The 16,282-nt window shown below is 55.2% G+C and overlaps 1 protein-coding gene across 2 annotated transcripts in view; it reads right to left on the reverse strand.

The window, feature by feature from the left end:
• Nucleotides 1-5,619: 5,619 nt before the first annotated feature.
• NDUFA10 (NADH:ubiquinone oxidoreductase subunit A10) overlaps nt 5,620-16,282 on the reverse strand; it is a 38,971-nt gene continuing 28,308 nt past the window's right edge. For both annotated transcript variants that reach the window (XM_024985110.2, NM_176655.2), the window contains 1 exon segment: nt 5,620-5,962. In XM_024985110.2, coding sequence (XP_024840878.1) covers nt 5,899-5,962 — 64 coding nt within the window. In that variant the 3' untranslated portion in view covers nt 5,620-5,898.

A 16,282-nucleotide genomic window follows, 5' to 3' on the forward strand; every position in this document is an offset into this window, starting at 1 on the left:
GCAGCAGCAGCCCACAGGGCTGGGGCTTCTCTCCTACAGTAGTTCAGCCCGGGCCTGGACCAGCCAGGGAAGCGGGGCGCTCCCACCACACCAGCCTGGGAGTGTTTTTCTTCACCAGGACTGGCAGCCTGCAATTAGACGGAAGCCAGGGCTTCCCAAGAAACGGGATCAAACTCGGGGAACACGGCTCCACCACCGCCCCCTGGTGGCCCTGGGGCCGCTGTCCACTCGCAGTGGGGTCCTGGGTCTGGGCCCTGACCAGGCCCGAGGGCCGTGCTGGCTGTGGAGGGAAACGCGCTTCCCCCGTCCACGGTGCGGTGGTATCAGGGCAGGGGAGGAGGGTGGTAAACACAGCATATGCTGACGCTCCAGGTGGGCTGCGGCAGGTCCCCACGCCCGGCCCTGCCCTCCGGCGCTCCGCCTGGTTGTCACCCAGCGAAGCAGCAGGTGTGGGGAGGGCGTGCCCCTGCAGCCCGCAGGCAGTGCCGGGCGGGGGCCCTGCCCAGCTGGGGGTTGCGGTGCTGCCAGCACTCAGGCCGGGGCTCTGGGGCCTGGCGCGCCCCACTGAGCCTCCACTCTAGCCCGTGGTCCTCACGAGGTCTGCACACGGGGCACCCCGCGGGCCTGGCCCATGCCGTCATGCCATGTGGCCTGAGGCTGTCAGAGGAGCTGGTCTGCAGGTGGACAGGGGTGTGGGCCCTGGGACAGACAGGCTGCAGGCGGGGCGGGCGGGGGAGCACAGAGTGGGGGCCCCTGAGGGGACAGGGCTCTGGCCTCGGCGACACTGGGTTCTTTTTCTGGCTTTTCTTCAACTTCCATGCTGAGTCGAGGCCATCACTGCCTCCTGGAAGACCCCTGCCCCCTGAGCAGCCTCTGCACCAGGCGAGCCCCTGGAGACCCTCCTTCAAGTCACAGGGTGACTGCTCAGACTCGCCCCCAAGGATATGAGCTGCACAGGGGCAGCTGGCCTGGGTCAGGGCAGGGTCCCGGGGAGGGGAGGGCAGGGAGCCCCGGGAGGGGACACTGGGGAGGGGAGGAGCCCCGGGGACGGGGGGTGGGGCGCAGGGCGGGCCCAGCAGCAGCATCCCCAGGCCACCCGCTGTCCTTAGATGGCCTTCCTGTTGTTGCATAGTGGGGCTCGTGCGGGAGTGTCAGGCTCCAGACGTCCACATCCTGCCCCTGGAACCCATGGCCATGACAGCACATGGTGGGTGGGGTGGGGGCCCTGCAGGTGTGACCGTGGGCCTGGAGTTGGCCACTCCGCATTTTCTGGGGCTGCATTCTCACGGGGCCCTTGGACAGAGGCTCCGGAGGGCCAGGCTCAGGGAAGGAGGCCAGGGACCCAAGGAGCGGCTGTGAGCCCTGGGACCTGGGCGGCGTCCCGAAGCTGGAAATGTCAGGGAAACGGATCCCCTGTGGACAGCTAGCCCCGAGGCCTCCTGCGAGAGGACACGGGCGTGGTTCAAGCCGCTGAGTCCCAGTCACTTGTGACGGCACCACAGGCCACTGCAGGCTCAGTGGTGACCCCATCGAGACCAGGTGGGATCAGCCCCGGGGGGCTGGGTCCCGGCTAAGACACGCTGCTGAGCGCCCCACCCTGAGGCCCTCGCCGTGACCTCATCGGGGCTGCAGCTCTGGACACTGCCCTTCTCGGGGCGTCAGCTCACCACCCCTTCCACAGGCTGGAGGCCGCTGGAGGCTGCTGCAGGCCGCGTGGACAACCTCCAGGCAGGGGCTGGGGTGTGCCCAGACCCCAGGGAAGGCTCTGCGTGGTCACAGCACTGCACTCACATGCCCGCCTCCCAACGCCTCCAGAAAGATCTCATGGAGGACACGCTGCCTCCCCAGGGATCCCGGGCCTGGGCCTGCGGTGTCCCCACGGCACCCGCAGTGGCGTCCTCTGGGGGCCGTCTCAGCCCTGAGGGGCTCCTGCCAGCCAGCTTGAGGAGCAGAGGGCACCGAGAAGTGAAAGCGGCTTTTAAGGAGGGCGTGGTGACTGAGCACAGGCCGGCCCTGCACCTTCCAGGGAAGCGGCAGAGACAGGCCCGGGCTCACCAGACAAACAAACCTGATGACACTTGCCGGAGCGGAGACGGGGGCTGTTTCATTCTAAAGCCAAGAAAAAAGCCTGGAGTCTTTCCAGTCACTTCTGACCAGGTAAAAAATTTATCATTAGATTTTTTTTTTTTTGTACTCTCAAATGTAAATTGGTTAACTGTCAGAAAAGGCCAGAGCCAGACCAGAGATGATGCTTTTGAACTGTGGGGTTGGAGAAGATTGAGAGTCCCTTGGATTTCGAGGAGATCCAACCAGTCCATCCTAAAGGAGATCAGTCCTGGGTGTTCATTGTAAGGACTGATGCTGAAGCTGAAACTCCAATACTTTGGCCACCTCATGCGAAGAGTTGACTCATTGGAAAAGACCCTGAGGCTGGGAGGGATTGGGGGCAGGAGGAGAAGGGGATGACAAAGGATAAGATGGTTGGATGGCATCACCGACTCGATGGAGATGAGTTTGAGCTAAGTCCAGGAGATGGTGAAAGACAGGGAGGCCTGGCGTGCTGCAGCCCACGGGATCAAAAATAACTGGACACGACTGAGTAACTGAACAAGAAGACTGGACATGCCCAAGTGCACAGCATGCTGGCAGGCAGTGACTCACTGACAGGAAATCAGGGTCCTAAGTCCAGGGCTCACCCCGCCATCGCCGCCGCCTCCCAGCCACAGACGGCCACACGACCGCAGGTAAGTGGCTCACTTGCTGGCTTCATGCAGTGGGGACCTCTAGCCCGGAATTCCTTCTTCGTCTACATCACTTCTCTCAGCAAGATTTTCCCTCTTTACAGAAGGGATCCATTTTCATTTCGGCTTCGGCTGGTGCATTGCAGAGTCTTCTTGCTTTTTATTTCAACAGAAATGAGTTTATTAAATTCATCTCTTACGAAAGCAAGCTTCACGTTAAGTATGCAAATACTATAGACCTAAGTACGTGGAAAACCGCACTGGGAGCAGGGCTGCTTGGCAACCGCAGCGTTTGCGGGGCTGGGGGAGCAAGACCCTCTGAGAGCGTGGAGAGGCCAGAGCAGGGTGGAGGGCATTGGCTGTGCGAGGTCCAAGCCAGTGGAGACGTGCAGGCCTCCGACGGCAGAGGCCTTACAACAGCGGGACTGCGACACGGAACCTGGTGCTGGGCGCCAGCCCTCCTGGTGTGGGTCCAGCCCGCAAGGTGGACTCTGAGGGGCTGCACTGGGACCGCCTGGCCAGCTCCAGGCCCACTGCCCTCCTCCGAAGCAGCACAGCGCTGCGTCTGTGCTGGGATGCCCCGAGGCCTGCCTGGACCTCCACTTGCCCCTCTTCTCCCCACGAGGGACCCCGCATCTGCAGCTGCAGCCGGGGTCTGTGTCCTTTCTGCCCCCTGTCCAGGGCTGCAAACGGCGGCTGGGACCCAGGAGGCTAAACACACACACGCACGTATTGAAGAGCCCGCCGCCGACCAACACATGCTCCCTGCTTGCTTCTTGGTGTTGACATGTGCACCGCTAAGAACGACCAGCCCAGAAACAGGTCACTAAGGGAACAGGACACAGAGACCCCGGGCCAAACTGGTGGCCGACGGGCTTTTGACAAACAAAATGGGCTTCAGTAGGCAAGACAAGAGCACGTCTCCTTCCTGTCGTATCACAGATCCCGGCCCGAGACGAGACGAGGACAGGTAAGCAGCATCCTTGGGTCACCTGCCCCGCGTTGGGCCACACGCCTGGTCAGCGCTGGGCCCAGTGACCTGCCAGCTGGGGTGGACGTAAGGACCTGTCTGCCACCCGCTCTAAGCAGCTGGGGGCCTCACCCCCCTGGTGACAAAACCTGAGAGAAAAGGTGCGTTACGGGAAACTGACGTCTTCTTGGAGCCTCCCTCCTGGAGACACACACACATGCGCGGTTGTGACAACAGGCTTCCTCCCCGAGCCTGGGGCAGGAGAGGCTGGAAGCGCGCTGTGACCTGCCCCCGGGGTTTCTTGCGGCTGTGGGCCTTCCTGTGAGACGCAGCCGCGGTAGCTCCCTGGGCCTTCTGTGCGCGCAGAGGCTCGGACACGCGCTCTTCTGCCCAACCTCCCAGGAAAAGAAACCCCGAGCACGACGTGATCCCCTCCTCAGCCCACAGATCACACCTGCGGCCTGGAGGGAGCAGGGTCACCGGGTTAGCACTGACCGTCCTGCCCGAGGCCTGTCACTGGCCTGACTGCTGACCTCAGGCCCGCCGCCGTGACAGTGAGTGCTGGCTCCTTACGGAGCAGGGTCACCGGGTCAGCACTGACCATCCTGCCCAAGGCCCGTCACCGGCCTGCCCACTGACCTCAGGCCCACAGCTGTGACAGTGAGTGCTGGGTCCTTACAGAGCAGGGTCATAGGGTCAGCACTGACCGTCCTGCCCGAGGCCCGTCACAGGCCTGCCCACTGACCTCAGGCCCGTGGCTGTGACAGTGAGAGCAGTGAGCGCTGGCTCCTTACAGAGCAGGGTCATAGGGTCAGCACTGACCGTCCTGCCCGAGGCCCGTCACAGGCCTGCCCGCTGACCTCAGGCCTGCGGCCGTGACAGTAGGCGCAGTGAGCGCTGGCTCTTTAGGCCAAGATGCTGGCAGATAATCAGATGAGTTTCCTTCCCTTCCTCTCCTCCCTTGCCTTCCTCTCCTCCAAGGGGTCTGTGAGGGGCTCCAGGACTGGCCCCCTGCCTGGCGCACTCACTTTTAATGACAAAAGCAGCTTTTTTGAGAAATGCCTCTGGATTCCAACCCAGAAACTGCTGGCAAACTTTTTAATCCTTAAAACCTGACCAGAGTGAGGCCAGCGAGGGCGGGAGGGCGGGGAGAGAGGGGAAGGAGGGGGCGGGTGGGCGGGTAGGCAGGCGGCGGGGCTCCTGCAGCAACCCCCGTCCAGGACTGGAGCCACAGGCCACGCGGCGAGGAAGCACCTGAACTGAGCCCGACACTGACGGGATCTCACCTCACTTACGTTTCAGCAGTCACCTGTGGCTTGGAGCGGTGTGCTGAACATGTGGAGCCCTGGGGCAGAAAACCTGACTGAGCGGTTCTGCAGCTTAACAGCTCAACTCCTGAGGAGCACACGGGGACAATTAGCCTGCAGGAAATCTCACTTCTGTTTTCCAAGTTTCAATGGAGGTGAATAAAGAAGCGTGACTTGCTCTCACGTGACTCGTTTCTGAAAACTGGACTTTCAGGCGATGAAGGCGTAGGTACACTGATTTGTTTTTGCGGTTTACCCCACCGCCATCCTCTGCGTGAACCTCCCCTGGAAGGAAGGAGTCACGAGGTTGGCTGACCACGGTCCTCGCGGGAGACTTCCAGAGCTCTGCTACAAGTGCCCAGCTCCATATATCGGGGGGAATTTCTCCCTCCTCTGGCTATTTCCTCCGTTCTTTCTCCTTTTCCTCTAATGCGGCAACTACGTTCTAAAACACACAAAATAAGCACTTCAGGACCACCTTCAGTCCTGACACAGGTCTTAACCAAACCAAACCACACCCAAGCAAACTGTGAGCTAATGGTGTGCACACACACACATATGTGTCACGTATGTGGGCGTGCAGACGCATCACGGAGAGAGGTGCCACAGAAACAGTTTTATTTCTCGAAGTCTGAAGACACAGGCGCAGACTGGGCCCGACACAGCCGGGCTGTGGGGAAGGAGACGCTCCAGGCGGTGCCTGCTCTCTCACATCGGATGCTGCTTGCCCAGGGACAAGCGCTGTAGAAGGAAGCTGGGCCCCCTAACTGGGGGGCTTCTGTCTGCACCCCTGCCCCCCAGCGTGAGGCTAGCGGAGTGCAGGAGCTGGGGGCCTGGGCGTGTCTTCGTCCCTGCAAGGCGGCCTCCGGGAGGCGTCACTTCAGCCAGATCCACTTGTCCCCCACGTCCTCGTTGTACCCGGCGCGGTACTTGCGGCCTGGCAGCTGTGGAACGGAGAGTGTGGTTACCAGCAGTTTACAGCAGACACACGTCCCCCGCTCACCGATAGCCTCCCTGCTCCGTCCCTCGTGCCCCAGGGCAGGGGGGCCTGCCCCTGGGGCTTCCTGCTGCAAGGGTGAGGGGCTCCTTGGGAATAAAACACGACAGGACCCCGCCCCTGGGAGCTTCCACCCTGGTGGGGCGCTATAAACACAAATACTATCAACAGCAACCCAAGCGCTGCCTTGCTGTCACGAGGGGGCCGTGGAGCCACGGGCAGAAACAGATCTGGCCCAGGGGAGCCGCAGCCACGCGGGAAGGGTGGCGGCAGGGGACGTGTCAGCCCTTCCCCCAACCCTCCCGTCTCCTGCCTGCGCCTCCCGCAGGGACCGCACGGCCGGTCGGGGCGGGGGCCCGAGGACACAGGGTGGGAAGCGGGAGCGGCCACGAAGCAGGAGCTGCAGGCACGTTTCCCCTCCCCACTCTCGTCCACGAGGCGCTCCCAGCCAACTGCCGCACAAACACGGCGCTGTAGCAGGAACAGTCTAAGACGTTGGCACGCCTTCAAGTTTATCACATCAGAAAGTAACGTTTCATCTGAATGACGGACTGCAGCCTCACGTCCAGAGAACAGAGTTCGGATCTCAGGGACGCTCTGAGAGGCTCTCCAGCCTCCATAACAGCAGCAGACCCCGCCAGGCCAGCCGCCAGCACTGCAGGACGGTCCAGGAAGGCTCTGCCGTCTTCTTTGTGAATCGGATATTAAACCACAGAGCAGAGAATAAACACGAGCAGAGTCTGGAGCCGCAGAGCCTGCCAGCCTCTAGTAACTGCGCCACAGTATGCCCTCTGGCCCTCTCTGGGCAGCCCTGATTGGCCGTGGGCACCGAGTGGGGTCCCCAGATCCCAGCAGCCCTCTCAGTGGAGAGAAGTCGGCACAGAACCCCAGGAGGTTTCCGTCTGCAGTGTTTCATAGTGAGACCCAAAACTAGCTTCTTCCTTTTTCTCACTCCATATCCCCTTTCCACCAACCTGCGCCTCCACCACCAATTCAGTTCCTCACTTGCACACCCCCTCCGTGGAGCCGTGAAGGCAGAGGTCACAGGGCCGCCCAGCACGTCCCTCAGGAGGTGCCTGACAAGCCCGCAGGAGCACAGCCCCTGGCCTGGCTGGAGCTCAGCGCTCTGGCCGGCGTGGGCCCGCCCTGATCGGGGGAGCCGGCAGGGACGGTGGGTGTGAGCTCTGAGTGGGGCCCAGCGGGAGCGGAAACAAACTGGTGCGCCGAGTCTGACCACGAGGCATCTGAGGCCCTGGAGAGCCCTGACGCCAGGGAAGGCCCCAGCTCCACCTGCTCCAGCCTGGACAGCAAGAGCGCCGGAAGGGGCTCGAGCGGTCCGAGGCCACAGAGGCTGCTCCGGGTGCTTAGAGATGCCGGCACAGGCTGAGTTAGCCAGCTGCTCAGACACCAGCCAACTGAGAAAACAAACACATATTCACTCATTCTCCTGAGGAAACAGATTCTTCCACCTCTGACGCACTGTGTCCTAGCTGCTTTGAGAGACATGAACGCCAGTCCTATGTTCTCTAAGCTTGGAAAATACACAGAACACATGAGCCAGTCGGGAAGTGGGACAGCAGCAGGTGGAAAGCGCTGGAGGGCCTGAGTGCCCCCTGCCCAACGGGACATGGGAGAAGGGGATGCAGTGCAGGACAGGCAGAGCACCCACTGCAAATACACCCACGCTAGAGGCTCATCCTCACACCGCAGGGTCGCAGTGCCATACAGGTAAACGTCTTAACTCCACTCAACTCACATGAGCTGAAAAGGAAGCTCCTAACTCAATACCTGTTCAAACACCTGAGAATAGGACGTTCCTAAAAATCCTAAAACAGAAGTGACAACTGAACACGAGTGAAGTGTGGGCGCCCCGGCCGGCCAGGCTGTGGGCAAAAGGCTGCCCTTCTCTTCAGAGCCGCAGGCCCCCAGGAAACCCGCACCTCTGCACAAACCGGTGCACCTGGCACGACGTCTACCTTTGACGCTGACTCTCCTCTCCAAGGGACACACATTATTTCCTACACACAGCAATGCAAATAATGGGACAGGCAGACTAACGCTGAACTGCAACAGCAGCTTTCCTCGGGGACCAAGGCGCGGTGAGGGGAGAGAGGCAGGTCTTAGAGCCTCTTCCAGCCACAGCTAACAAAGGGCAGACTGAAAGCGTCAGACATCTACTCAAGTCAAACAGCCTCTAACCAACAATGGGCATTTCAGCACAAAAAACAGATGCCGAAATAGTCCTAACTAAGGTCTGAATGTCGAGAGGAAGTACGAAACAGCCACGTCTGTACCTGTCTTCTTCAGCAGATTTAGATAAACTGATCCTAAGGCTTTTCTGTGTATTGCAAGTTTGTCCTTAGTAAAGTGAACTTTGTAAAGGCAAGAACATACAACATTAACATATTAAAGTTATTGAACAACTCTATTTTTAAAACTGGTAAAGGAGAACTTGACACTGAAAATGAAGATAGCGAGCTGAGGTGCTAAGGAAATGCAAACAGCAGGAGAGAAAGCTGAAGACCCTGCTATCCCAGCCACTGTCTTGGACACGATCTGACTCATGGAGGGAACACAGTATCTTAATAGCATCTGGCCTCCTTAAATTGGAAAGGGACAGAATCGGTAAAGTGGAAACCAATTCCCCGTTTGTCTACCCCAAGGAAGGGCTGTGAAGAAATAAAAAGCGACCTGATGCAGCATTTGAAAATGGCTTAAAAAAATTAGTAGGCACTCATGCACACATTCAGTATTTATATGAATTTGTTTACAGGGTCACTTCCAACTTCAGAGCTGGGGGCAGTGTGTGCATGGAAAACGTGCTGATAAATGGCTCTCACGTCCCTCTGAGACTCCAGGCAGTCCCTGGAGACTGCATGAAGGCGAAGGCCAGCGGGAGCCCGGCCAGGGCCGCCACAGGTCTGCAAACAAGCACCCAGGCCACAGGTCAGCGAAACCAAACCAAACCATTCATTCTTAGCACATGAAACTCCGAGACCCTTTCTCTCCTAAAAAGCTCACCACTAGTCAAGGCCCCTGTGTCACGGCAGGTGAAGTGGCAGAGCCCACACAAGGACTGACAAGCGAGGCACCAGCTCAATCTCGGGAGGTCGTCCTGCCAGAGCCTTGGGGGGCCTCCCTGGGCCGCACTCTCACCGACAGAGCCCTCCTCTCCTGCACGCTGCCTACCCCTCTCCCCGCCGCACGGACGCTTCCATTCCTGGAATGAGCCGAGCCTGCCTCTACCTCCCAGGACCACTGCCCCCCGCCCCAAGTGCGGCAGGGACACCAACACCCACGCGGGCAGGCACCCAAGACCCCACCCGCGTCCCTCAGCACTCAGAGGCCCTGCTACGCACTCCCCTACGCACTCCCCGCTAACTCTTATCCCTCCACGGCCCCAGCGCCAAGAACAGCAAACAGCGCTGGAAACAGGAAACACGTGACAGACGCCAGGGGCGTGCCTCGCGGAGCAGGGGCTGGGGGAGCGTGGCCCCCACCATTCAGCGCCCTCGAGATGCCGCAGCTCTCTGGAGCATCACAGCGCAAGGCTTCCCTCACGCGCCCTGAACTGGGGCTCAACGGTTCTCTGTCCACTGAGCAAAGGGAGACCCAGCTCCCTGCTCGGACCCTCTGCGGAGGGGGCATGGAAGACCCAGCTCCAAATCAGCTTTCAGATCACAAACAAAAACAGAGAAGCCTTCCGCTTCCAGCAAAACAACAGCCCAGTACCCTGAAAAACCTCCAGAAACGCATTTAGCTGCACTGCTGAGCAATGTGCGATTTCACCTGGGGCTGAAACGGAGAGGGAGCGGGAAAGCAGCGTTGAGTGGCAGGCTCCACCCCCGGGGCTTCGGGCAAGTGGTCGTGGTGATGCGCCTCCGAGCAGCTCAGAAGTGGCTGGGGGACAGGGAGAGGGGAAGGGAGGGAGGCGGGTGGAGAATGCACAAGGAGGTCTCAACGGGGACCTTAAGAATTCACTGCCTCAGCCGGTCCTCACACAAGTGTGGGCTCCTGATCCTTACCATCGGGGCCTGGGATCCCATAAGCAGCAAAGGAAGCTTCAACCCTAGCACTTCCTGAATCCCTGGGCCTGGAGCCAGCACAGTCCATCTAGGAGCAGGGCCGTCAGCATCAGCGGACAACACAGGATGCCCCGTGAATGAAATACCCTGGCAGGAGTACACCCAGCTACGAACCAAGGTAACTGATTTCCAGACAGTCTGGGTTCACCTGAATTCAAAACTTCCTGAACCATCCTGTCCTGAGGAGGGCCAGGGGTAAACACCCACAAAGCATGAACTCAGGGTCCAAGGTCTCCCAAGGCAGCAGGAAGTAAGCCACCACAGGTAGGAATCGGAGAAAACGGTAAAAGATGGAGTCAGGCTCCAGCCCCTACACCACACACGGAATACAGCGACTGCGTTCACGATGATTAGAGTAAGAAACTGAAGATGGAAGCAAGGAGGAAGACCCTACCAACGAATCAGAAGGTGTCAGCTGAACAAAAAAGAAATGTCTTTTTCCAAGAATTGGAAGCACTACCCAGGCATCTCCAACCAGAGCGTCAACAAGCTCAGCCTCCCCCGCAGGACCTAAGTCCCGCCTCTCCACTACCATCACACGAGTCAACGGGTGTGTCTTGAGAACACCACCCCCTCCTACTTCCCAGGCCCCCACAGGCGCAGGGCCAGAGCTCCTCAGGCTTCTGAGGAGACCATGATGCAGGTTTCGGCTTATTACTTTACTATGTTAATCAGGATGATACAGCTGACCCTTGAACACCGCGGCGGAACCACAGACCGCGGAAATGGAGGGGGCCACCTGTAAGATCTTGCCCCACACTATAAAGGGCCGACTGGACAAACCGCTCATATTCAGACGGCTAGACACTCATTTTTAAATGCTGCTTTCCTGGGCAGGGAAACCAGGTAACTCACTTTAGCTGGCTATCGCCATAGAAAGCACCCTGCCGACTCTCGCTTATTCCAGGAAGTAAACGGCCGCAAACCACCCTCTGCTCTAGTACTGAATCAATCCGGCTGGGAAAGAAGCAATCCCGTTAAAATGTCCCCATGCCGCTCGCTCACCCCTGCACGGAGCCACCCCTGTCTCGGGGTCTCAGAGGACAGCGGCCTCGCTGGCTGCTAGCTCGGCCATTTCTAGAACTATGCTCATAGCCGGGCCAGGGAACCTTCAGGGACAGAAAAATCTTTCTGGATACAGACCACTGGAGGAGAAATTCACAGACGGGTTTTATCTGTTCGTCTTTAATTCCCCGCAACGCCCTTTCCACAGTGAAATTTGGCAATAACTCTTGCTCACGTCTTTAAGGTCCAAACAAAATTCTGTGAATGAAGAGATACACTCACTATTATTTACATTCTAATTTCCACTTACCATTTTTTAAAAATTCAGACTTAAATTGAAGAAAGTAAGGCAAACCACTAGACCATTCAGGTATGACCTAAATCAAACGCCTTACGATTATACAGTGGAAGTGACAAACAAATCCAAGGGATTAGATCTGATAGAAAGAGTGCCTGAAGAACTATGGACGGGGCTCTGTAAACTGTACAAGATGTGGTGATCAAAACCATCCCCAAGAGGGAGAGATGCAAAAGGCAAATTGGGTTGTCTGAGGAGGCCTTACAAATAGCTGAGAAAAGAAGAGATGTGAAAGGCAAAAGGGAAAAGGAAAGATATACCCATTTGAATGCAGAGTTCAAACAATAGCAAGGAGAGATAAGAAAGCCTTCCTTAGTGATCAATGCAAAGAAACAGAAGAAAACAATAGAATGGGAAAGACTAGAGATCTCTTCAAGAAAATTAGAGATACAAAGGGAACATTTCATGCAAAGATGGGCAAAATAAAGGACAGAAATGGCATGGACCTAACAGAAGCAGAAAGTCTTAAGAAGAGGTGGCAAGAATACACAGAACTATACAAAAAAGATCTTCATGACCTGGATAACCATGATGGTGTGATCACTCACCTAGAGCCAGACATCCTACAGTGCAAAATCAAGGGGGCCTCAGGAAGCATCACTATGAACAAAGCTAGTAGAGGTGATGGAATTCCAACTGAGCTATTTCAAATCCTAAAAGATGATGCTGTGAAAGTGCTGCACTCAATATGCCAGCAAATTTGGAAAACTCAGCAGTGGCCACAGGACTGGAAAAGGTCAGTTTTCATTCCAATCCCAAAGAAAGGCAATGCCAAAGAATGCTCAAACTACCGCACAATTGCACTCATCTCACACGCTAGTAAAGTAATGCTTAAAATTCTCCAAGCCGGGCTTCAGCAATATGTGAACGGTGAACTTCCTGATGTTCAAGCTGGTTTTAGAAAAGGCAGAGGAACCAGAGATCAAATTGCCAACACCTGCTGGATCATGGAAAAAGCAAGAGAGTTCCAGAAAAACATCTATTTCTGCTTTATTGACTATGCCAAAGCCTTTGACTGTGTGGATCACAATAAACTGTGGAAAATTCTGAAAGACACGGAATACCAGACCACCTGATCTGCCTCTTGAGAAATTTGTATGCAGGTCAAGAAGCAACAGTTAGAACTGGACATGAAACAACAGACTGGTTCCAAATAGGAAAAGGAGTACGTCAAGGCTGTATATTGTCACCCTGTTTACTTAACTTATATGCAGAGCACATCATGAGAAACGCTGGACTGGAAGAAGCACAAGCTGGAATCAAGACTGCTGGGAGAAATATAAATAACCTCAGATATGCAGATGACACCACCCTTATGGCAGAAAGTGAAGAGGAACTAAAAAGCCTCTTGATGAAAGTGAAAGTGGAGAGTGAAAAAGTTGGCTTAAAGCTCAACATTCAGAAAATGAAGATCATGGCATCTGGTCCCATCACTTCATGGCAAATAGATGGGGAAACAGTGGAAACAGTGTCAGACTTTATTTTTCTGGACTCCAAAATCACTGCAGATGGTGACTGCAGCCATGAAATTAAAAGACACTTACTCCTTGGAAGGAAAGTGATGACCAACCTAGATAGCATATTCAAAAGCAGAGACATTACTTTGCCAACAAAGGTTCGTCTAGTCAAGGCTATGGTTTTTCCTGTGGTCATGTATGGATGTGAGAATTGGACTGTGAAGAAGCCTGAGCGCCGAAGAATTGATGCTTTTGAACTGTGTTGTTGGAGAAGACTCTTGAGAGTCCCTTGGACTGCAAGGAGATCCAACCAGTCCATTCTGAAGGAGATCAGCCCTGGGATTTCTTTGGAAGGAATGATACTAAAGCTGAAACTCCAGTACTTTGGCCACCTCATGCCAAGAGTTAACTCACTGGAAAAGACTCTGATGCTGGGAGGGATTGGGGGCAGGAGGAGAAGGGGACGACTGAGGATGAGATGGCTGGATGGCATCACTGACTCGATGGACGTGAGTCTCGGTGAACTCTGGGAGTTGGTGATGGACAGGGAGGCCTGGCGTGCTGCGTTTCATGGGGTCGCAAAGAGTCGGACAGGACTGAGCGAGTGATCTGATCTGACTGGATCACAGAAAAGCAAGACAATTCTGGGAAAATATCTGCTTCAATGACTATGCTAAAGCCTTCGACTGTGTGGATCACAACAAACTGTGGAAAATTCTTAAAGAGATGGGAATAGCAGACCACCTGACCTGCCTCCTGAGAAATCTGTATGCAGGTCAGGAAACAGAACTGGACATGGAACGATGGACTGGTTCCAAATTGGGAAAGGAGTCACCTTGCTCCTGTGCAGGGCACATTATGCTAAATGTCAGACTGGATAAAGTGCAACCTGGAATCAAGATTGCTGGGAGAAATATCAAGAACCTCAGATACGCAGATGACACCACCCTTATGGCTGAAAGCAAAGAGGAACTAAAGAGCCTCTTGATGAAAGTGAAAAAGGGGAGTGAAAAAGCAGGCTTAAAACTCAACATTCAAAAAAACTAAGATCATTGCATCTGGTCCCATCACTTCATGGCAAATAGATGGGAAAACAATGGAAACAGTGACAGAGTTTATTTCCTTGGGTTCCAAAATCACTGCAGATGGTGACTGCAGCCATGAAATTAAAAGATGCCTGCTCCTTGGAAGAAAAGCTATGACAAACCTAGACAGCATATTAAAAAGCAGAGACATCACTTTAATGACAAAGGTCCAGCTAAGTCAAAGCTATGGTTTTTCCAGTGGTCATGTATGGATATGAGAGTTGGACCATAAAGAAGGCTGAGCACCGAAGAACTGATGCTTTTGAGTTGTGTTGGAGAAGACTCTTGAGAGTCCCTTGGACTGCAAGAAGATCCAACCAGTCAATCATAAAGGAAATCAGTCCTGAATATTCATTCATTGGAAGGACTGATGCTGAAGCTCCAATACTTGGGCCACCTGATGTGAAGAGCCGACTCATTAGAAAAGACCCTGATGCAGGGAAAGATTGAGGGCAGGAGGAGAAGGGGACAGACAGAGGATGAGATGGTTGACTGGCATCACTAACACGATGGACATGAGTTTGAGCAAGCTCAGGGAGACAGTGAAGGACAAGGAAGCCTGGCATGCTGCAGTCCACGGGGTCGCAAGGAGTTGGCCGCAACTGAACAGCAACAAGAACCCTCTGTGTGCGCACGCTCGGTCGTGTCCGGCTCTTTGCCACCCCGTGGACTGTCACCCTCCAGACTGCTCTGTCCATGGGGTTTCCCAGGCAAGAACACTGGAGTGCGCTGACCTTTCCTACTCCAGGAGATCTTCCTGACTCAGGAGCAGCCCACATCTCTCATGTCTCCCACACTGGCGGGCGGAGTCTTCACCACTGCGCCACCTGGGAAGCCCTCTCTAATATCATCCTAATTTTTCATAAGTGTAAAATTATTCTTAAAAAATGAAGTTATTTTTTAAAAACTTAAGAATTTTAAGAACTAGACTTCCCCAATCATTTAAATATTGACTAAAAATCCCAACATTTCTAACCACTATAATCCTAAGTCCAATATAGCAGCCTCCCTTTAATGGTCACAGATTAAAAATAAGAGAAAACACAACAAGGATGAAGAGCTGCCACACAGGCTCACTGAGTTGCTCGGCGAAATGACGAATATGTCCAGCTTCTGGTGGACGAGCACAGGCCCAGTCCACCCCGAGCCACCGTGAAAAATGGACAACATTTGAAAAACAATGTGTGCCAAGACATCAAACGCAGGGAAGTTCCAAGGCCCCAGAAGAGGATAGCAAAGGCGGGGCTGACTGCATCCAGGGGCCCCGCCTGCACTTACTGGCAGGAGTCAGAAGCCCAGTGGGCCCCCAGCAGGGGTCAAGCGCCGCCCCCCGCAGAGAAGCAGTCCAGCACAAGGGCTCCATCAGGAAGCACACACGGGAGACACGCCGGGCCTCTCAAACCCCAGAGCAGCGCCCGCCGGCGGGGCCTCTGACGGACATGGGGGCCTGCCGACTGACATGCTGCCGGACAACAGACAGCACAGCGCCGCAGCCTCACACCATCTTAACTGTTCCTCCAAAATAACGACTGGCATTTAAAAAAATACCAGTATACCAAAACATAAGATTAGATGTCCCCAAACGAAAAGACCAGAGGGAGAATGAGTTTAAACAGATCTAACAGAGGTCCAAATATTACAGTTACCAGATAACTTTTTGACTGATACACAAGAGAAATTAGATAACAAAATAATTTCAACAGATGACTTGAAATTATTTAGAAAAAAAAGAATGAAATTCTAAAATCAAAAACAAGTACGATAAAAGTTAAAATCTCAAATATAGAAAATACAGGCCTAAGAGCAGATCCAGAAGAGCTAAAGAGAGTCAGTGATTAGGACAGAGTGAAGGGCACATCTGGGCTGAAGGTCACAGAGCAAACAGCAAAAAGACAGGAAGGAGCACACAGAACATGGCAGAAAGGGCCCAGCGTGCGGCGCCAAGGAGAGGAGAGAAACGGGGGCAAGCCAGACTGTTCCAAACCCGGCAACATGCATCAGCCAAAGAATGCCGTGAACTCTAAGCAGAGCAGACACGAAGGTACAGACGCACACCCCCCGAGACAGCACAGATGCTCAGAACCAAGTCAGAAACACTGCCCCCAAACACAGCAAGACCCTGCCAGAGGTATACGGAAAAGCCTTTCAAAAGAGGTCAGCAGCTCCAGGGGTCGGAGCGGGCACTGAGGGGCGGCACCAGGCTCCACGAGGGCTGTGCAATGGGGCAGAGGCAGCAGGGGAGGGAGCGTGGTGATGCCCGAGGGCGCGGCCGGGAAG

The sequence above is a fragment of the Bos taurus genome, chromosome 3 (genome assembly GCF_002263795.3).
Source record: "Bos taurus isolate L1 Dominette 01449 registration number 42190680 breed Hereford chromosome 3, ARS-UCD2.0, whole genome shotgun sequence".
NCBI classification, from domain to species: Eukaryota; Metazoa; Chordata; class Mammalia; order Artiodactyla; family Bovidae; genus Bos; species Bos taurus.